This window comes from Nannospalax galili, unplaced genomic scaffold (assembly GCF_000622305.1).
Source record: "Nannospalax galili isolate Female #2095 unplaced genomic scaffold, S.galili_v1.0 scaffold39, whole genome shotgun sequence".
NCBI lineage: Eukaryota > Metazoa > Chordata > Mammalia > Rodentia > Spalacidae > Nannospalax > Nannospalax galili.
Genome location: NW_008346683.1, coordinates 921,663 through 942,734, shown reverse-complemented (window position 1 = coordinate 942,734; position 21,072 = coordinate 921,663). Strand labels below are relative to the sequence as shown.

The 21,072-nt window shown below is 52.1% G+C and overlaps 1 protein-coding gene and 1 long non-coding RNA gene across 2 annotated transcripts in view; one reads left to right on the top strand and one right to left on the bottom strand.

The window, feature by feature from the left end:
- Nucleotides 1–20,849, top strand: part of Tom1 (target of myb1 membrane trafficking protein) — a 39,901-nt gene extending 19,052 nt beyond the window's left edge. Inside the window, exons 3-15 of the mRNA XM_008843092.3 lie at nt 1,546–1,624; nt 2,871–3,020; nt 3,292–3,426; nt 3,514–3,669; nt 6,571–6,687; nt 9,350–9,483; nt 10,288–10,321; nt 10,653–10,746; nt 11,988–12,108; nt 15,723–15,798; nt 19,003–19,062; nt 19,894–19,933; nt 20,044–20,849. Of these exons, the coding sequence (XP_008841314.1) occupies nt 1,546–1,624; nt 2,871–3,020; nt 3,292–3,426; nt 3,514–3,669; nt 6,571–6,687; nt 9,350–9,483; nt 10,288–10,321; nt 10,653–10,746; nt 11,988–12,108; nt 15,723–15,798; nt 19,003–19,062; nt 19,894–19,933; nt 20,044–20,198 (1,351 nt within the window). The 3' untranslated portion in view covers nt 20,199–20,849. The remainder of the gene's footprint in view (nt 1–1,545; nt 1,625–2,870; nt 3,021–3,291; nt 3,427–3,513; nt 3,670–6,570; nt 6,688–9,349; nt 9,484–10,287; nt 10,322–10,652; nt 10,747–11,987; nt 12,109–15,722; nt 15,799–19,002; nt 19,063–19,893; nt 19,934–20,043) is intronic.
- On the bottom strand, nt 2,396–15,711 carry LOC115072036. The gene is made up of 5 exons (XR_003851090.1): nt 14,150–15,711; nt 9,902–10,090; nt 4,613–4,738; nt 3,823–3,933; nt 2,396–2,610 (listed from the first exon to the last, which is right to left on the bottom strand). It is a non-coding gene; the product is annotated as an uncharacterized LOC115072036 (long non-coding RNA).
- Nucleotides 20,850–21,072: the final 223 nt, after the last annotated feature.

Here is a 21,072-nt window from a genome sequence, read left to right as displayed (position 1 = left end):
TGGGCAGTGTCTTTTTTTTTTTTTTTTTGGTCTTTTTGAGACAGGGTCTTCTTGTAGCCCCAGCTGTCCTGGAACTCACTATGAGGATCCGGCTGGCCTCAAACTCACAAAGATCTGCCTGCCTCTGCCTCCCAAATGCTGGGATTAAAGGCATGAGCCACCACGCCTGGCCCTGGCAGAGTCTTTTAGGCTTTTGCAGGATCCCTCCAGGATCCATCTTCCGTGCCTAGGGCACTTGGGTTAGTGTCCCCTAATGGGAGGATGAGGATGAAGTCCCAAGGAAGTTTCACTGGGCCGTCCCATGAGGCGTTTACAGGATTTGGGCAGGGCCCAGCAAAGGCCTTCAGCCCACAAGCATTTCTAGTAACCCTGGGGTACAGGATAGGCTGGAGGTGGGGGTAAGTCAACTGGTAGAACAAGAAGAACAGGAAGCCCCCAGGCTTTCTGTGTTTTCCTATTGTACTTATGTGTGTCCACACTCCCTCAGTCATCCCCAAGTCTCTTGGCTCTCTACCTCCACCAAATTGGTGGACCACCTCTCAGTCCCTTCAAGGCATGAGACTTCTCCCCACCAAGATCTTGGCCCAGGCTCTCTCTCTACCTGTTCCCTTACCCTTCCTTCCCACTCCTCAGGGCTTTGCTATATTCCTTGGAGGCCTCTTGGGCCCCACCTTCACTCTTCCTCAAGTCCTGCTTCTTCCTTTCAGTTATTGGGTCTCCCTGGAATCCCAGAATATAGGCTCTTCGGAAACAGTATGTGTAGCACACCCACACAGGGGTCCTCGGTTAGACTTGAATGGAAGGGTAGATGGAAGGTGGAGCTGCCAACCTGCAGAATTGGAACACTGCCTGAAGCTCATTTGTTCTTAGCATTAGCACCCAGAAGCCCCTGGGAGATGGGGGGGGCATGAGAAATTAACAAACCCTAGGATGGTCTCCCTCCCTGAGAATGTAGTTCAGGTACTCTCAGGTGAGGCCTGGACTCTGTTTGTTTTGTTTTGTTTTGTTACTGTTGTTGTTGGCTATGTACCCTCAGCTGGCCTGGAACTTGCTATGTAGACCAAGTTGAAGTGAAGTGCTGGAATTAAAGGTATGAGCCACCACACCCAGCTGGGGTTCTGAGTTTTTTGTTTTTTGTTTTGGTTTTTTTTTGTGGTCTTTTTGAAACAGGGTCTCCCTGTAGCCCCAGCTGGCCTGGAACTCACCATGTAGACCAGGCTGGCCTTGAACTCATAGAGATCTGCATGCTTCTGCCTCCCAAGTGCTGGGACTACAAGTGTGGGCCAGCATGCCCAGCGGGGTTCTTTATTTTTAACAAGTAATCACATATCCCTCAAAGTGAGTCTGCACAGGAGACTCAGGATCTACATGGTACTTACTCTGTCATGCTCTCCTGAGAAGACTGTGATGGGGCAGCAAGACCCTGATGTGATCGAACTTGGCACATGGGTGAGGCAGGGAGGAAAGGCAGGTCCCAGCTTTCCAGGCTCGTGTGGATGAAGGAGGTTCCATGCCTAAGCCCATCTTTCCTTTTGTACTGTTCAGCCCCAAAGATGCTGTCCGTGCAGTCAAGAAGAGAATCGTGGGGAATAAGAACTTCCACGAAGTCATGCTAGCTCTCACTGTGAGTGTCCTGTCTGTCCATCTGTTTTTGTCCCTCCATGGTCAGTCCCATGGCTGGCCAATCATCTACTGAAAGCTGCCTTTCCCATTCACCTGTGAGTTGCTCATCCAAGGACTAGGAGGGAAAGGACCATGGGCAGATTGTTTTCCTGTCTACACTGCTGGTAGAGGTGGATAGCAATCGAGGAAGGCTGGAAAGTTCCTCCCAGCCCCTCACATGGAGCATGGACATGCTGGGGCCACTTCCAGAACTACTGACAGGGAGAGTCAGGGTCACAGGACCTGTCAGTAGAGAAAAGCTTAGTAAACCCAGGCCTGGGGGCAAGGGAGGTACTACCTGGCACTCCAGCACCCTGAAAGATAAGCATAAAACAAATGCCAGTTTCTAAGAACAGTATTGGCCAGGCATGGTAAGCATCTTGGCTTCAAGATGATCTGGCTGGGGTGTGGGCAGGAAAGCACCCTTTCCCAGCCTCTCTCAGTGGCACTTAGATCCAGATGTTCTGCTTACCTGCAAAGCAAGGGCGGCTCCTGGGTTGTGAGGAGGGAAAGTCAGTGCTTCGTCCTTGGGTCACCAATAAAGGAAGCTCAGGTTGTCTGAGTTTTTCTTTTAATTTATTTTATTACTTTTAATTATGTCTATGTATGTGTCTTTTTATGTATATGTGCACGTGAACTTCGTCCTTGGGTCACCAATAAAGGAAGCTCAGGTTGTCTGAGTTTTTCTTTAATTTATTTTATTACTTTTAATCATGTCTATGTATGTGTCTTTTTATGTATATGTGCACGTGAAGGTACCCATGGGGGCACTGGATCCGCTGGAGCTGGTGTTATAGGCAGTAATGAGCCTCCTGATGTGGGTGCTGGGAACTGAACTCAGGAACTCTGGAAGAGCAGTAGATGTCCTTAACCACTGAGCCGTCTTTCCAGCATCCCTCAAGTTGTCTTTGGTTCCTCTTAGAGAGCCTTCAGGCCTCTAGACCATGTCTGCTGGGAAGTAGATCAGGTTGCAGTGGGCTCTGACCTACTGGAAAGGAATCCTGTCTATCACAGCCTTTTGCATGTTCCCCAGTAAGTGAGCCCCCAAATCTGGCACTGTTCCCATCCCTGTGATCCAGGGCCTCCTTCTGGAGGCCCCCTCTCCTCTGCTCAGCCTCCCTCTGGTGTATAAGAGGAGCCTTGCTGAGGTGGCTGGACACGTCTCCTCCTCTGACAAGGCACACTCTTGGGTACCTCTTGGCCTACAGGTCTTGGAAACGTGTGTTAAGAACTGTGGGCACCGCTTCCATGTGCTGGTAGCCAGCCAGGACTTTGTGGAGAGTGTGCTAGTGAGGACCATCCTGCCTAAGAACAACCCACCTACCATCGTGCATGACAAGGTGCTGAACCTCATCCAGGTGCGCTCTGTGGTAGGATGGGGTGGCATGGTGGCAGGATGGGGTGGCATGGTGGCTACAGGGTAGGGGGCCTCTTCCTCAACTGTCTGCTGATTGACTGCTCATGCGTATAGCAAGGTGTATCACTGTGTACTGAGCCCAGTTCACATAGTAAGAGAACTGGGAAGAGGAGGGGAAACATTTCCATCCTCCCTCTGGGTTCCAGGGTGGGGCAGGCCACAGGGAAAAGGTGAGCAGTGGTTACCACCCATGTCCTCCTGTCCCTTCTCAGTCCTGGGCTGACGCGTTCCGAAGCTCGCCTGATTTGACAGGTGTTGTTGCGGTGTACGAGGACCTGCGGAGGAAGGGCCTGGAGTTCCCCATGACTGACCTGGACATGCTGTCACCCATCCACACGCCCCAGAGGGTGAGAACCATGGGAGGTCAGAAGTTATTGTGAGGGCCTGTAGTGCCTGTCCAGGAGTTCCTGCTTACCATGTCTTTTGCCTCCTAGACTGTGTTCAATTCAGAGACACCATCAGGACAGAACTCTGTGGGCACTGACGTCAGTCAGCGAGGAGACGTGAGCCAGCATGCCACCCATGCCACCCCTCTGCCAACTCCAGCTGCTCTTCCTGGTGATTCACCCATTATGCCAACCCCTGAGCAGGTAAACAGATAAGTCTGTGGCTGAACCATCTGGTCAAGGCAGGTGTCAGAGACGGCCCCTGTCACTATGGAAATTATCCATCCTCCCAGCAGCTCACAGATATATTATTCTTCTTGTCTTCAAGATAAGGCTCAGACAGGTAAATGCACTCACCCAGAGTCACATAGCACGTCAGTTAGCTGGAATTCAAGCTCAAGTCTGTCTGACTCCTGACAGGTGCAGTCCAATACCTCAGCCATTTCCAAACTCTTCTTCCACGGAGCCCTGTGTGCAGCACCACAGAGAGGAGATGGGGAGCAGGTGATCCTTCAGCCACAGCCACTCAGACACTCTATTTGTATGCTAATGAGTTCACACAGAATTTCATCTAGGTTCTGACTGAAAACAGTCTTAAAAGATCTGCACATGGGGCTGGAGAGATGGCTCAGCTGTTAAGAACACTGACTGTTCTTGCAGTAAGACCCAGATTCGAATCCCAGCACCCACATGGCAGCTAACAACTGTAACTCCAGTTCCAGGGGATCCGATGGCCTCTTCTGTCGTCGCGGGCATTGTACAACATGGGTGCACTTACCTACATGCAGGCAATACGTGAATGCACATAAAATAAAAATAATAAATTATTTTTTAAAAAAAGATCTGCACAAAGCCTGGATGTGGTATCTCACGCCTTTAATGCCAGCACTTGGGAGGCAGGTGGATCTCTGAGTTTTAGGCCAACCTGATCTATAAACTGAGTCCCAGGCCAGCCAGGAACTGCATAGTGAGACCCTGTCTCAAAAAAAAATTTTAATTTAAAAAAAAAAAGAAAAAGATCTACACAAACTGTGCATTTGCGTGTACCCTGAGGCTTCCCACAATCTCACAAAGAAGCTTTGAGGCCCAGCATGAGAGTCTAGGGACAGTTCACCCAGCCTGTGGCTAGCTCTGAAGGATTACCCACCTCAGATCAGGTGGCTGTTCCCTAGGTGCTTGGGTCATTTGAGACGCTCTAGGCTGGGCCCAGCCTGCACAATGGGGCCCACTCTTGAGGCACTCAGAGACTCCAGACCGTCAGTTGCTGAAAGTTCTGGAGAAACATGATGCAGTTGCTAGAAGCTTCTCTCTGAAGAACTACCACCCTGACCACTTGTGTGCTGCGATCTTAATCACACTGTGCTCAGAAACTTCCGTAATGTGCTATCTCATAGCAGGTTATGAAATCACACACCATACTTGCAAATCTTACTAGAGAAGATTTGCACACTGAACAGAGTCATTGAAGGTACCTAAAATTGTACAGTTACCCTGTGATCTGAAGCAATTATCTACCCTGTTGTGATTTTAACTAGTTTTCCTAAAGTCTGTGAATTAAGACTGATTACATCTAGTGCTAGAAAGTTCTTGCTAAACAAACCTGAGTATTTTTGTTTAGTTTCATAGTCCCTTTTGTCTCCTGAGGCATAAGGTGTCAGTGTGGTGATGTAACTCCCAGGCTCCTTTGTGGCTGGGTCCCTTCAGGTCTGGACATGGCAGCTTGGTGATGAGCAAGCAGCTTGCCCATGCACACCAAGAGTTCCCTGAACAAGCCAGGTGTGCCAAACACTGTATGGGTCGTGGTATTGGTGAACCATAGTGGACACAGCTCTTGTCTCTGCATGCCCATCTTTTCATCTATGCAAGCTGGATAAGGGAGGATGAACTCTTCCTGTGGCAGTGCATGTTCAGTGTCTGATACACTTTTTTAACATTTTATTTATTATTTTTATTTTTTGTATATGAGTGTATTGCCTGCATGTGTGTAAGCCTACCCATGTCGTGCAGTGCCCGCGGAGGTCAGAAGAGGGTGTCAGATCCCCTGGAACTGAAGCTTCAGATGGTTGTTAAGCCACCATGTGGGTTCTAGGACTCAAACCCTGGTCCTCTGCAAGAGCAGTCACTGAACCATCTCTCCAGCCCCATCTGACACTTACTAGTTAAAAATAGTAGCTGTTATCACAATCACAAATTTACATAGTGGCATTTCAATTCTGAAATAGTTGTAACTTGGTCACATAATTTAGAATATACCAGTATTTCCCAAAATATCCATTAGGTGCTAGAGCCCTGAACTAGCTCATGAGAAAAGATCTTCACTCAGATACATTTGGGGCACCTTCATGTGAATCTCAGCACTCACAGTGGACACATGAGGGTATTAAGTCCCTAAGGGGGGGGGGCACCACAAAAGACATTATGCTAGTGACCCTCACAGCCTCACCAATTTGAGAACACTGAGCACCTGTATTGGTAATATGTCCCTAAGCCTGGAACTTTGGCTCCCTTTGATCATTGGAACAAGTTCTGACTCTGAATTTCATGCTCAAGTTGGTAGCAGGCCTGGCACTCATTCATAGATGAGCCTGGGGCTCTAAAGTAGACCAGAAGCAAGACAGAATCCCAATCCTCCTAAGGGAGACACACACACACACACACACACACACACACACACACACACGATGCATCCTGTCCTCCCAGGCATACAGGGACTGCAACCTCCCATCTCCCTTGGGGGAACTGCCATCCCCAAGGGCCTCGTTAGCTGCCACCTTGGCCCCAGAGATGTGGCATTCTTCCAGCCACACTCACTTGCTTATTCCCCTTAGTTTGTCACACTCCTTTGGGCCTCTCCCTATACCCAGCTCCTGATTTGGAGATGGCAACGGTTGGTAGTGTCTCTGTAGGGGAGCCTGTGTGGTGGGGTGGACCCTCTGAAGGACTCTTGAGTGCAGACCATATCCGGGAGTCAGGAGGGAGGGCATGTGGTGAAGGTGCTGGTAGGATACTCCTCAGGACCACACCAGACTATGGGCCAGGCTCCGCCCCTGGAAGCAGCATGGGCTCCAGACCCTGGCTTCTCTCCCTCACTATGATGCCTTTCAGATCGGGAAGCTGCGCAGTGAGCTGGAGATGGTGAATGGGAATGTGCGGGTGATGTCAGAGATGCTGACAGAGCTGGTGCCCACCCAAGTGGAGCCCGCAGACCTAGAGCTGCTGCAGGTAAGCAGGTTCAGCCTGAACCCAGGTGACTGCATGTGCTCAGCACACCCATTTCTTCCCTGCCCATACTACAGTCTTTAGGTTTTGCTGGGAGTTTTGAGACAGTGGGAAACATTACAACTGGGGGCCTTGAATTGCATCAGACTGGAATTCGGATCTCAGCTCTATTGCTTTCTGACTCAAACAAAATAGCACTCCCCCCTCAACCCCCCCACCTCATTTTCTTCATCTATATGACTTCTTTAATATAAGTGGGACATGAAATAGTACACACGAAGCATTCAGTCCTACACCTCATATTGGCATTAATGAGGATGAATAGTACTGGGAGAAGCTGGAAGGGGTGATTTCCACCCTTCACAATATGCCAGGGAGCAAGCAGGAGGGACAGAGTAGTGTGGACTTTAAGAGATGTGAGTGTCTGGTCCTGGGGAGCTGAGGCAGGTAGGAGCTACTGGGTTTTGCTCCTGTTGTCATATAATATTTCCCTGATCCTGTCCTCCATCTGGGGAGGGCCTCTGGAATGAAGGGGATAGGAATCCTCCCTGTGGAGATCATTCACAGAGGCACTGAGAAAGTTGGAGACTGCCCAAGCCCTGGAGTCTCCAGAATGCATGGAAGGGCAGAGTACTTACTGTGCTCTGATTGTCACTCTCCACCAGCCATTGGAGGCCTAGAGAGCATGTCTCTGTGTCCCTGTGACTACTTGGGAATCCTTATACTTAGGGGTGGGAGTAAAGTAGGAGTTTCTTGGCTGACTGGATCATGAGTGTGAAGACTAGATGAGGAAGGGGAAATGAGGGCTGCTGTCATGCAGTTAGCTTCATATGTTCCAAGCGAAGGCCGTGTGGGTATGAGCAACCTGGGGGCTCAGAAGGCTAGAGCCAGCTGGCAAGGTAACACAGAGACAGCTCTCACATAATGGGTACCTCCCATGTGTCAGGCTTTATGTAGGCACTTGATATATGTTCATTCATAACTCTGACCATGCCCTGAGGCATGGGAGGCCATGTAACATAACTAAGGTCATGTGGTTGGTGGGCAGAGAGCTGGGATTTGTGTCCAGGGGCCCTAGCTTCAAGCTCTGCTCTTTTGTTCTCCAGAGGGGCCAGTAGGGAAATGAAAACTAAGCTGCAAGTGTGCTTGATCACTGGAGGAAGAGAGGGGAAGCTGGGGATGTTGAAAGTCACCCTACACTCCCCCTCCCTTGTGCTAATAGCAGATGAAGAAACCCCAGAAGGCCTGACCCAGGAGGGTGGGGAGCAAGGTCTATAGGAAGCCAAAGCAACATGGCACACAGCCTGGTCCTGATGAGCCCTGCAGGAGAAAAGCATGCGGGTATGTGGCCACTGTGAGCTGCCTGTACCTCAAGTCCAAGACAGCAGGCAGCAGGTGCTGGAGGAAGAAATTACCAGTCTTACAATTGCCTGTAATTAATTAATCTAGCTATCTTTTTTTTTTTTTTTTTTTTTTTGAGACAGGGTCTCCCTGTAGCCTCAGCTGTTCTCGAACTCACTATGTAGATCAGGCTGGCCTCGAAATGACAGAGATCCGTATCTGCTTCTGTTCAGTGCTGGGACTAAGGCATGCGCCACCACGCCCATTTGCTATCTTTCTTTTTTGAGACAAGGTCTCACTGTGCAGCTAGGGCTAGACTTGAACTCTTTCCCATCCCCTGCTTCAGCCAGAGTGCTGGGATTACAGATGCATAGCATCACACCCAGCCTCTTAATGTTTTCTTTTCCAAAACAAGTTTAACTGTGATTAAAAGTCAGTAATATGGTGACTAAATACAGTGTAGGATCCTGAAACAAACAAATGAAAAAGACGTTAGCAGAAAAAGTGGTAAAACCTGAAGAGAATGTGTGGTTTACTTAATGGTATTATGCAGTGTTGATGCCTTAGTTTTGACAAATGTCAGACTGGGTGAAGGCACGTGGGAACTCTCTCTGCCATCATTACAAGTCTTCTATAAATATGAAATCATTCCAAAAGAAAAAAATTAGCTGGGCATGGTGGCGCGTGCCTTTAATCCCAGCACCTGGAAGGCAGAGGCAGGCAGATCTCTGAGATCAAAGCACAACAGGGAGACCATGTCTCAAAAAATAAAGAAAAAAAAAAATGACAAAATCAGTGACAATAATGAGGCAAAAACTCAAAATCAGGTTGTGTGGTAGGAACATCTGGTTACTTTGAATACAGCAGAGACGTTACAACTTGTTGAGCCAGGCCCTCCCACCTCAGTCTCAGCCCTCCGCCTGTCCCTCCCTTCCTCTCTTTCTTTCCTTCCTTCCTTCCTTCCTTCCTTCCTTCCTTCCTTCCTTCCTTCCTTCCTTCCTTCCTTCCTGCTTTCTATGATGTGTATGGTTATGTGTGATGTATGTGTATGATGTGTGTGTAAATAAGGACATGTGCATGCCACAGCGTGATAGTCCGCTGGGGAAGCTGTGGGTCACTTGAGACAAGGGGCCCTCTCATAGTTCAAACAGTGTAGCTCCTTGAGAAGTGAAATCAAAGACAGGGTCTGTGTTCAAAATCTATTCTGAGGAGCCTTGAAGCCCAGCTTGCAGATCTCTCCCCCAGGGCAGGCCCAGGCTGAAGCCCCATCCGAGAGGGACAGCTTTGCCCCACAAGTGGATTGACATCCTACTTCTCCCCACAGGAGCTCAACCGCACCTGCCGTGCTATGCAGCAGCGGGTCCTAGAGCTCATCCCACGAATTTCCAATGAACAGCTGACAGAGGAGCTACTCATGGTCAACGACAACCTCAACAATGTGTTTCTGCGCCATGAACGGTAGGTAGCCATACTGTCTCCTGAGCCCTATCCCTGGTCTTCTCTGTAGTCACTTTCCCTCCTGTCTTCCTCAGACACCAAGGCTACCAAGGGCATATGCCTTCTACTCCTGTGCCCATCACAGAGCTGCTCAGGTAGCTGGGAGTCATGAAACCAGGCCTGCAAAGCATACTGCATATCTGGGGAACAGTGCTGATTATCCCAGCCACCTCCTGCTCCTTGTGCCTCTTTCCTGTCTTTCCCCAGTTGCTGAGTGGTTTGCAGTCAGTTAAGAGGGGCTAGGGCCCTGTGGGTCATGTCTGGCTAGCCTCTCCTGTTCATTGGCCCAGTAAATAGAAGCCACGGTCCCTTCCCGCCATCTCAGAGTGAGCTGTGTAATAGTCCCCCCAACACCCAGGTATCAGGCCTCCCAACTTACCAGTATGTTCCAGTCAGTTGCCAGCCGCTGCTGCTCAGTGTCTTCACTCAGTTATTACAGAGCTGGCAAGCAGGTGCCCACAGATGGTAGACCAGAAGATGAGTTCAGATGTGATATCCTTTACTCCAGGCCATAGCACCAGCAGGCCAGGCTGAGGTCCTTCCCATCTGCCTTCCCAGCTCCTTTGTCCTTAAGTGGTCAGAGTCAGGGTCTGGGACATACTGTTTCCTCTGCCACCTTGGAGAGCCACCCACACATCCCCAGGTGTAGAAGTTGGTAGCTAAGACAGTTAATCTTAAGACCTGTGGTTTGAAACACTCTCCTGGGGCTGTCCTGGGGGACTATGTCAGTCTGTCCCTTTGACTGGGGTCTTTTCTGTCTTGTAGGTTTGAACGGTTCCGAACAGGACAGACTGCCAGGGTAAGAGGCGGGTCTTCTGAGACTAGATAGTGTAACGTTGATGGAAAGCAGGAAGGCAGTTCTCACCTTCCCTAATGCCCTGCACAGGGTGGTGGTGCTTTGCAGGGTCACTGGGCAGTCTCCTAATTTTTTATACCACTGCCCCTTTAAGGGAAATAACACTCTGCCACTAGCTGGTACCTTAGGGCCTTCCCAGTTTCCAATGGATACAGCCCAGCAGGAGCCCAGGTGGAAGGGAAGAAACTCCCCAGCTCCCAGTCAGAACTGCTGGGGCCTGGAGGCAGGCTGCTGCAGGCAGGAAGGATGATCCAGGCTTCTCCCTTCACCTCAGGCTCCCAGTGAAGCTGAGCCAGCCGCTGACCTGATTGACATGGGCCCTGAGCCTGCAGCCACTAACAACCTCTCGTCCCAGCTGGCAGGAATGAGTGAGTATGGCCGGGACCACAGCCCAGGGTATGTTATGGTACTCAGGAAGCCCCAGAGTTCCGGGGTGCCTTCCTGTTACTCTCCAACAGCAGAACGTTGGCCCAGACTCCATCTTGCTGGGGTCCCAAGCCAAGTCTTGCTGCCAGGTCGTGCACTCAGAGCAGAGCACATGGGACTGCCTTCGAGCCCTAGGCCTCCTGAACCTGTGTATCACAGAAATCCCATTGTTCCGTGACAGCCCTCTTTGCTGCTTGGCCATGGCTTCTGGGAAAGTTTGGAGAAGTTACATTTGCTATGCCTGTCTTTGCTTCTCAGTGACCCTTAGGAGCAGGCCCTCCTCACAGGTTGGGTGACAGAGCAAGCTATTACCAGAATGGCTCTGATCAGCACTGGGCAGAAGGTGCTTTGCTTTTGCTTTAATAGCAATAGGGATGGAGCCCAGAGCCTGGCACACACAAGCTACACTCCCAGGCCATTTGTTGGTTTGTTTTGGCTTTTTGAAGTGGGGAGGATAGATTGGGTTTGGTCCTCCTGTTGCAGTCTCCCAAATGCTAGGATTACAGGTTAGTGCACCTTGATAAATGTTGGCAGTTGGCATCTTTATGTTTTTGCTGTTGGGTTTTTTCTTGTGTTTTGTTTATGTTGTTGTTTGGTGTTTCATTTTGTTTTTTGCCATGCTGAGGATTAAACCTAAGACCACGAGTATGCCAAGTAAGCACACCATCACTGAACTACACTCCCGGCCCTTTAATTTGAGATAGGGTTTCAATAAGTTGCCCATGCTGGTTTTGAACTTGCGTGTAATGCAGGCTAGCCTCAGCTTCCCCAGTAGCTGGGATTACAGGCTTGTACCACCAGGACTGCTTCGGATTGAGTTTAATTTTATCGACCACTCTGTGCCAAGCCCCAGAAATCCATTCAGCTCACACTGAATTACTGACACTACACTTTGAAAAGTCAGATCTGCTCCGTTCTGCCAGTCAGGAGGAATAGGTTGCATTTCCTTGTTCTCTAATCCTCAGCACAACTGGGGACAGGGTGATTATTAGGCCACCACCTTAGAGATAGCGCATAAACAAGAGAAGAAGCCGCTTCCACTGCCCCACAGACATCTCCTGCTGCCCACCCAGCTCCTTCTACCCACCATCCAAACCCTGCTACTCATCTAGCACCAAGCCCTGGGCCCAGCAGGGAGGCATAGAGCTGGTGGACCCCTCACATGGCCTTTCTGTCTCTGCAGACCTGGGCTCCAACAGTGTGAAAGCTGGCCTACAGTCTCTGGAGACCTCAGGCCGCCTGGAAGATGACTTTGACATGTTTGCTCTAACTCGGGGCAGCTCGCTGGCTGACCAACGCAAAGAGTAAGTCGTCACCTGCTCCACTCTGGTATATAGATGGGAGCTCGGGGTTGGGGGAGAGCCTCTCTCAGGATTCCTGAATCTGGATTTGGGTAGGGCACACAGGAGGAAAGGTACACAGTTCATTATGTCCTGGAGAGCCCTGTGGTCCAGGAATAGGCAGAGTTGAGCAGGGAAACATGTCTGCATCTGACCAGAATTAGAATCAAAGATCTAAGAGTCTGGTCATAAGACCCTAGGGCCAGGCAGCAGTAAGTTGGGAGCCCCTGGCACCTGTCCAAAACAGTGTGTCCAGCCAGCCCACCACCCTGAGTACTGTACAACTTGTACCAAGCCCCCAGGAGCAAGGTAGGCCTAACAAAGCCTTTGGGACTTCCAGGAGGTATCTGTTGTTCCATAGTCACCCTTCATCTCCAGAGGAGACTCTGGCCCCACTTAAGTATACCACTTTGTACACAAGGTGGGGCTTCCCTTCCCTGTGATCTGTCCATGTTCAGGGGCATGCTGTCAGCAGTCAGAACCTGTGAAGGCCCCACCCTTGCTTTGACTGACTCTACTGGCTCCACACAGGCTTATCAGGGGAAACATTTTGGTTGATGTTTTCTTCATCCCTTTGCCTATGACCTGAGCTGTGGGCAGCCAGGGTTCTTACAGCCAAGGAAAGTTCTATATAAAAGTAGCCCCCTAGCTAGTCTTACTTGGCTCTTTAGTGACTTTTCCAGTCTTTGGGAACTCTGTCATTGGCCAATAGACAGCTAGGGATTCCCTGCCCACCCCTGTAGCTCCAGGTGCCTGTAGTCCATACCTGAGCTGTGACCAGCTTTATCTTTACCCTGAGCGGTCTATGCTCCCAAGCCCAGGGGCTCTGGAATCAGCAGCTCACAATCACTGTGCAGTTAGGGACACTCTTGGGGCTTCTGTGCACAAGGAAGCGAAGGAGTCTAGTGGGACCTGCAGTTAGGAGGCCTGTCCACACAGGCCCCAGAGAGCAGCATGACTAGCCACACTGTAGAGTGCCTGGCCCCAGACCTGGCCTGCCAGCCTGCTCCACTGTCCCTCCACAGGGAAGATACATGGCCAGCTTGGCTGGAGGGGCAGGAAGCTCTTCAGAGGCCTTAGAACCTGGAGGATGGGGATTAGGAAGCATTTAAGTCCTAGGAAGAGCATGTACAGGTTCAGCGGCAGGATAGAGAGCTGTGCTCTGATCCCCGCAGGGAAGCAAGTGCTAAAACAGCCACACAAAGCCTTCTTCCTCACGTTGGCAGTAGGGAGTAGGGGGCAGGGGAAGGATTGCACAGCAGATTTGCCTCTCTGAAGCTCCCTTTGACCTCACAGCTGAGATAGTATCCAGCACCCTCTCAGGCCTCCCATGAACCTCCTGGGCATTGGTACCCACCACAGAAGAAGCACCTGCAGGGACAGGCCTGGGCTCTAACTCCTCTTCCTTTGTTCTCCCTGGCTAGTCCACCCTCATGCTTATGGTGGTCCCTCTAACACTGGTCACCTGACTGGCCTTTTCTACTCAGGTGGTGTCTGGCCCACACTTCTTGTCCTCTTCAGCCTCCCCATGCACTACAGCCCACAGTTGACTCTGCCTGGGCCCACAAGGAAGCCAGCCTCTTGCTGCCTCCCTGCTTCCACTCTAGCTGATATCGTCACAGCCTCCGTGACCAGGCCCTTCCTCTCCAGGTGTTCAGGAAGACAGTGGGGACCTGGGCATGCTGTGTCAGGTCACCTGGTCCAGCACACGCCTCCTTTCCATCCTCTCCCAGCATCCTGAGGAGCAGCTCTTCCTCCTCCTCCATGCTGCTCTACACAGCAGCCTCTCCTCCAAGACAGGTGTTGACCCAAGTGCCCACAGGTCCAGCCCCTGCCCAGCAACCTCATAGGAAGCACCCAGGGTTTGCAGCCCCTTCTTCCAGAGAAGCACCCTGGTCTTTGGGGTTAGCTGAGCTTCAGCTTCAGGACAGGGAATCGGGGAGAGGTGGGCAGGAGTAATTAGGAAAACAGGTTATTGTTTTTGTTTTTTGAGACAGGGTCTTACGTAGTCCAAGCTGGCCTGGAACTTGCTATGTAGATGAGGATGATGATCTTGAACTTCCAGTCCTCTTGCCTCCACCTCCTAAGTGTGGGGATTACATGTGTCACCACGCCTGGTTTATTATGTGTATTCTTATGAGGTTCAGTGGTTCTGAGTGATCTGGACTGGGCATGCTATCTCTTACCTTGTCCAAATGTTCCTGGCAAGAGAGAGCAGTGCAGCTCCTTGCATGCCCTGCATCAGGCCTTCCAGGGCAAGATACCTTGTGAGTCTGGCATCCTTTCCTCACCAGCTCTCCTGGCCTAGTCTTGGCTAGGAATCCTGAGCCCCACTGTGGTTTAAAGTGCCTCTAGCATGGTCCTGCAGATTGTCACCAGCCTGCTGCTCATGTGATCAGGGGCCGGGTGGCCAGGGGAATGACCGGTTACAGACAGCTGGGTCTCCTGGGAAAGGAGTGGCAGCAGTGTCCCTGGAATGGGACACTGGGGTTCTTAATCAAAGGGCCTTTTTTAATGACAGTCTACCCTGTTCCCTGGAAAGGACATCAGCATCACACAAGTTCACTGCATTAAGTTCCCCATCCCTGAAGTCCCCAGCTTTCCAGAGTGACAGGTTCCTCCCCAAGGGGAAGACCCACCTTGAGTATGCCTGGCTTCCCTTCAGGATAGGAACCTTGTGGCTGCCTTCCATACCTCCAGGCTCAACTGACCAAGACTGAGGTCTAGCTTCCTCTAAGACTGCTCAGTGAGAATAACAGGCTCTTGTCTGGCATCAGTCCTCCCTGACCCCAGACGTCTCCAACTCCAGCCTCCCTCCTAATCTAGGGTGACCTCTTACTCCCAAGGCTGCACTTCAGTGACACCACACACTCCTTCCCTGTCATCTGCCGGTAGGCAGGTGCTAGCCTCATCCCTCCCAACCCTGGCCTTCAGCCTGCCAGGCTGGTTGGCATCCTCTGGGGACAAGAGGTAAGCTGTAGCCAGGCCCTCAGGGAGGTAGAGGGCATCTTCCTGTTAAAGCCAGTGTCCAAGGGGCCCTCAGCAGCTTGCATACTCATTTTGGCAGCAGAAGGGACTCCCCCATTCAAATGCAGCCTTACCACAGTTGAAATTAGGAGTTAGGAACCACTCAAAAGGAACCTACAGAAAATTCTCCATGACCATGGGGTCACAAGCTGTTTCCCAGTCCCTCGGCTTGGTCAAATGGAGTCACCGTCATCGGGGATCCTGTTCCTGGCCTTTGGTCACATGCCCTGTCTAAATTCTCCACTGATTACTGATGCATGTCATGTGGGGCACATGTTATAATTGTTGATGTATGTCACAGGAGACACATGTCACACAGGGCACATGTCAGCCTGATTCCCAGAGGCAGAAAATGGGGCTTTTCTTCCCATCCCAGGCAGGCTTGAGGAGGAGCTTCGGGCCAGGCTGTCCTGTGACCTGAGCAATCCCTACCCAGGCCCACAGTCCACACAGGGTCCCCATCTACTTACCACATCCCTTTAATCCTCAGACTGCCTGGCAGGCCTGGTATGGCAAGGCAGCATCTGATGCTGTGCTGCTCTGTGTTTCAGGGTCAAATACGAAGCTCCCCAAGCCACAGATGGCCTGGTTGGAGCCCTGGATGCTCGACAGCAGAGCACTGGAGCGGTAAGACTTCCAGAGGGGAGGGAGGTTAGACTTAGCACACTGAGTACCCAGTACTGGCTGGGCACAGTTCTTTCCATTTGGCTCTCAGTTTGCCCTTTGTGACTGATGTGATTATTCTCAGTTGACCACCAGAGATGCTGGTGGGGAATTTTAGTCATTAGCCTACACTCACCAGGATTCGGACCCAAGCCTGCCACAGGAATTGGCCTCCAGTGGCCCTGGGTTCACATCCTGCTCCACCACCAGCCAGCTGCCAGTTGTCAAGCAAACTAAGCCTCCGGCCCTTTGTTTCTTCTTTACCTGGAACTTCTAACAACAGTAGTCGCATATAGTGGACTGTGAGGGAGGTAGCACTCTATCACTCTTCCTCCTCGATGCCTCTCCAGGTACCTTTCACTAGGAGCATGGGCAGAGGGGAGTAAAACGCAGACCCTAGAACAGCAGGCAGGATGCCTAGGCACTCTTTCAAGTCCGGTTAGTTGCTTGACTGTGTGCTGAGTGGCAACTGCATGCCCAGGACCAAGCACTCTGTGGTCTGAACTCCCTTGTAGCATGATGTCCAAGTACAATCCTTACATCTTTGCATGCACACCTGGCAGTATGAGAACTGCTGTTTCCTAAGTGAGCTGAACTAGTTGGAGGAGACAGCAACAGACAGCACACTATACCCAGGAGTTGAAAAGGAGCCCAAGAAGGGGGCCCCAGAGGAAGAGGGGTATGGCAGATGGACTTTGAGGGCAAATGAGCCTGAGGGGCGGGAGAAGAGATCTGAGGGGTAGCTGGGAGGACCATGGACTTCGTCTAGGTGAAGTAGAAGCCACTTAAATACCTTGAACCCAGAGGGTTCTTCATCTTACTTTCAGAAGGGAGGAAGACCATAGGAGGTCCAGCTCACATGGGTCAGGATTTGGTGACACCTAAGGACTCTCCATTTGCAGACACCCAGCTCCTTGGGGTCCCTTTCAAGTTAGAGCAAGACAGACACAGAATGCTGGCCAGGCAGGCTTCATGGAATCCAGGGCCTCCTTTGTATGCTGTGCCAGGGCCCTCCCACTAAGCAGAGCACACCTCTGTACTGGGCCTCAATGCCTCTGCACGCTTTTCTGCTAAGCCGTCACCTCTTGAGCCTTCTATCCGTGCCTGGCCCTGTGCTAAGCATTCACATGCCCTCTTGGGTGTTATCAATCAGCCAGCCCACTCTTGCTGCCACCCAGAGATGGAAGCATTTTCCCAGGGCAACCAGGACCGTGACCAGTATTCAGTCTCCAGGCTCCCATAGCACCTCACAGTAGCCCACAGTGGGAAGCTCATGTGCAGCTCTACTCCCTGACAAGACACAGGACAGTGTGGTCACCTCATTATCTGGGCATCCTGCTCGGGGATGTGATTTCTGAAGACTGAACCAACACCCACTCCCAAGGGCTCAAGTCTAGCTGAGGTAAGGCCATAGAGCACTAACCTTCTGGATGTGATTCAAGAGCAAAGTGCAAAACAGAGCTGAGCGCCTGCTGTGTAAGTAGCGGCGTTTGTCCAGGACTCAGCTGAACTCCCAAGTCCTTGATGTGCAGTGTTGTTCACCACAGGCCAGATGCCCTTCCTTCGCTCCCTGAGGTACAGTGCTGGGCCAGGTCCTAGCACTCTATGTAAGATGGACAGGGTATTCAGCAAGTGATGGGCTGGGAGCCAGGGCTGGAGCCCATCTACCACCCACCTGCTTTAGGGCCCAGAAAACGTCCTCTTTGCTGTCAGTAACTGTGAGGCCATTGGACAAAGCAGCATTTCTGAAGCCTGGGTGCCCATCAGAGAGAAGCCCTTGGGAGTCCCCAGTCTGGCCAATAGCTCTCCAGCCCTGGATTGTGCAGGCTACCCTTTGGGATCTCATGAGAAGGGCAAAGAGTTTGGTTTAATTTGCTCACTACATTGTCCCAGCCTGGCATCTCTGTTCTCCTGGACCATTGCGGTTTCCAGTAATGAGGCACCTTGGTCTCCTTCCTTCATCCCCTTGACCTTGCTGCATACCTCTTCCTATACACATACACACACAGCCACACATGCCTATGTACACAATGGAGTGTCCTGGTGGAGAAGGCTGCCAGCCCACTACTGGCCCTGGCCTCAGCCCTGCTGTGCACCACCACAGTGAGGCTCTCCCCAAGGTGAGGTGGTATGTGAAGAAGCTCGTGGTCGGGCAAGGCATATGAGCAGGGGCTAGGCCACAGTAGTGATACTAGGGAGCAGAACCCAAGGCGGTCCCAAGGAGAGGAGAGCCAAGGCTAAAACCCAAGCACTTCCTCCTCCAGCAGTTAGTAGAACAGGCCTGGCCTACCAGAGCCCCTGCCTTGTCGCTCGGCTGGGTGACAGGCTCAGACACTAAACTGGCTTGGTGGGAGACACTCTCCTTTCCAAAAACTGCCAAACAGGAGCCTAGAGTTCCTAGCCTTGCTGCATATGGGCTCTCTGTGGGCCTTACCTCATCCTCACAGTGCTCTGGGTGGTAATCCTGTCATTAGGAGAGAAAGGTGGGGTGCAGGGGCCTTCCGTCACACTCCACAGCCAAGGCAGACCACGTCTGTGCTCATGATGTCCAACAGGATCTCCCTCACAGAAGCCATTAGAGAGGAAGCCCCTGTTGGGAGCCATCAGTGCAGAGCCCATGTGTTTGGGCCCACAGTGAATGTCCCATTAGAAGGCTGCCCGTGAGACCTCCAGCCTGGCCTTTCTGGAACACTTGGTACCTGACTCCAGGACCTTTTGTGTCCCCATCTGTCATGAACAGAATCTGCCAAAGTGGTAGGAGACAGAGCCTCCTGGGCTTTGCTCTGAGCACCTGTGGCCAGGGTTGTCCCTGTCTGGGCCATTGCACAAAGCCCCCCTTCAGTGTGGAACCCCTCCCGCCCCCGAGTGTGTCAGAACAGGGCCCATTCTCTCCATGTAGGGAAGGGCTCCCGTCGACCCCTGGCCCTGCTCCAGCAGCTGGGAGCACATCCCCTCTGTATTCTCATGGCTCCACATCCCTTACCCACAGCTTGGCACCACTGGTGGGGTGGTCAGGCAGCCGGAGGAAGGAACCCCAGGGTCTTCACTCCAGTAGGAGACAAAGGAAGCTCAAAGCAGGGTGGGCAGGTGACTGCCAAGGACTACCCAGCTCTCGCCTTGTCAGCTGGGGCACTGCCCTTGCCTGCCTCACTGCTGCCTTCCTTCCAGATCCCCGCCACCCAGGCCCGATTCATGGAGGACATTGAGCAGTGGCTGTCCACGGATGTGGTAAGTTGGGGCTCATCCCCCCCCACACATAGCAGGGATCCCATTTGTCTTGCAGAGTTGTACAGTCTCCCAAGAAGAGCCTGGTATATGGCTGGTAGGAAAGGCAAATATTAATGTCCCCATCTCTGGCCACCCAACCTCCTCTCGAAAACACAGCACCCACTGAGCTGCATCCCAGATCACACTACCTGTGTGAGGTCCCTCTGGGTGTCTGCCGCCAGAGGGGAGACAGCATTGGTTAGTGAGATACTGTATCCCCCCAATACACCCTGGAGACTAGCAGCCACTCAGAGGGAGGTACTATCATCACCCCATTTCATATCAAAAGAGGTAGCTAACTACAAGGGGGCCCAGGCCACAGCCTCCTGTTTCTAAATGGACATGCCCAGGAGACAAGGAACCCCAAGCCAGGCCTCTAAGCCCCTAGCCCTGCTATACCTAGAGAGGAGAAACAGCAGGAGTCAGATTATTAGTTCTGGCATCCCAGGCTCCTCCCCCAGCTTCTGCCATCTCTTTGGTGGACACCAAAGACCCAGTGAGAGGTTGTGTACTTCTGGGTCCAAAGGCTGCCATCTGTACATGGCAAGACCACACTGGCTTCACATTCTGTGCTTGGCTTCCAGCACCCACCAAGTTAGCCTCAACTTCCCTGTTTCAAAGGAGAGAAAAGTCAAGGCTCAGAGAATTTGGAACACCTGGGGCCCTGCAGCTCAGGAAGGGATGAGCGAAGGCTCGAGTCCTGACCACAAGGGCTGTCCTACCCCGCCATGCAGACATGCCGTCCGTGCTCTCAGCAGTGCTAACCTCTGTCCCTTCCCTCTGCATCTTCAGGGGAGCAATGCTGATGAGCCCTCGGGTGTCACCAGTGAAGGTAATGGCCCCGCCCACTCGTGCCCCTCCCCTGAAGGTGACAGTCTTGACCTGCCCACTGCCCCTCCTCTGGCTCTAGCCTCCAAGCCCACTCTTCCTCTCTCCTGCTAGAATTTGACAAGTTCCTGGAAGAACGGGCCAAAGCTGCCGATCGATTGCCCAACCTGGCCAGCCCCTCAACCGAGGGACCCCCGGGACTCTCTCCTGGCACAGCTCCTCGGAGGAAGACCCAGGAAAAGGATGATGACATGCTGTTTGCCTTATAAGTGCAGGGTCTGGCACCCTGTAGCCCAGGGCCCCATGTTCCCACAACCCCTGGGGCCCCTCCCTCCCTTGGTGTTAAGGCTGCTTGGGAGTGCTCATTACCCCCTTCTCTCCTCCTGGGAGGCAGCAGGATGAATTGAGAGAGTAGGTCATCTCTCCACTGGGGACCTGACCATTCCTGCCTCTCTCTCCATCCTGCTAACCACCATGACTCAGCTGAGACCTGGGGTCCCCAGACAGCTGAGCTGATGTGACCTGGTTGACCTAGTATGATTCTTCTGGACCCTTCCCAGAGGAGCCCCTCAGAACCCACATTGCCAGGTTAGGTGAAAGGGGACATTGCCCATCCTCTGCCTCTGCAGAGTTGGGCCTGAAGGCTTTGGCTAGCTGTCAGGGTAGGCTGTGATGGTCCCTGCTGAGCTGCCCACTGTCGAGGTACGAAGCTGCACCCAGTTAGGTAAAACCTCACAAGCCAAGATGAGACCTCGGGGTTCCAGGCACCTGGAGCCCCACAGTCCTTCCACTGCCTTTCCCCCATCCTGGCTCTATTCCTCTGCCAGGGCTCTACCACATGGGGCTCACCTGTTGATCGATCCTCTGGTACAGGGAGAGGTGCCTTTTGTATCCCCAAATAAAAGCAGAAAACTCTGTCAGCATGTTCTTCTGGTGGGACGCACCCTGGCCTCATGAGGGCAGGTCCTGCTTTGAGCTGGAGGCCATCTGAGAGGCGATAACTGCAGATGGTGCTTACAGAGCCATACCCACAGGTATAGCCCCACCCCCACCCCATCACCACACAGATCCAGCCTCCATCTGCTCTGCATATGAGAGATGCCCCTGCCTCTTTGGGCTCCCTCACACTACCATCCTCTCCAC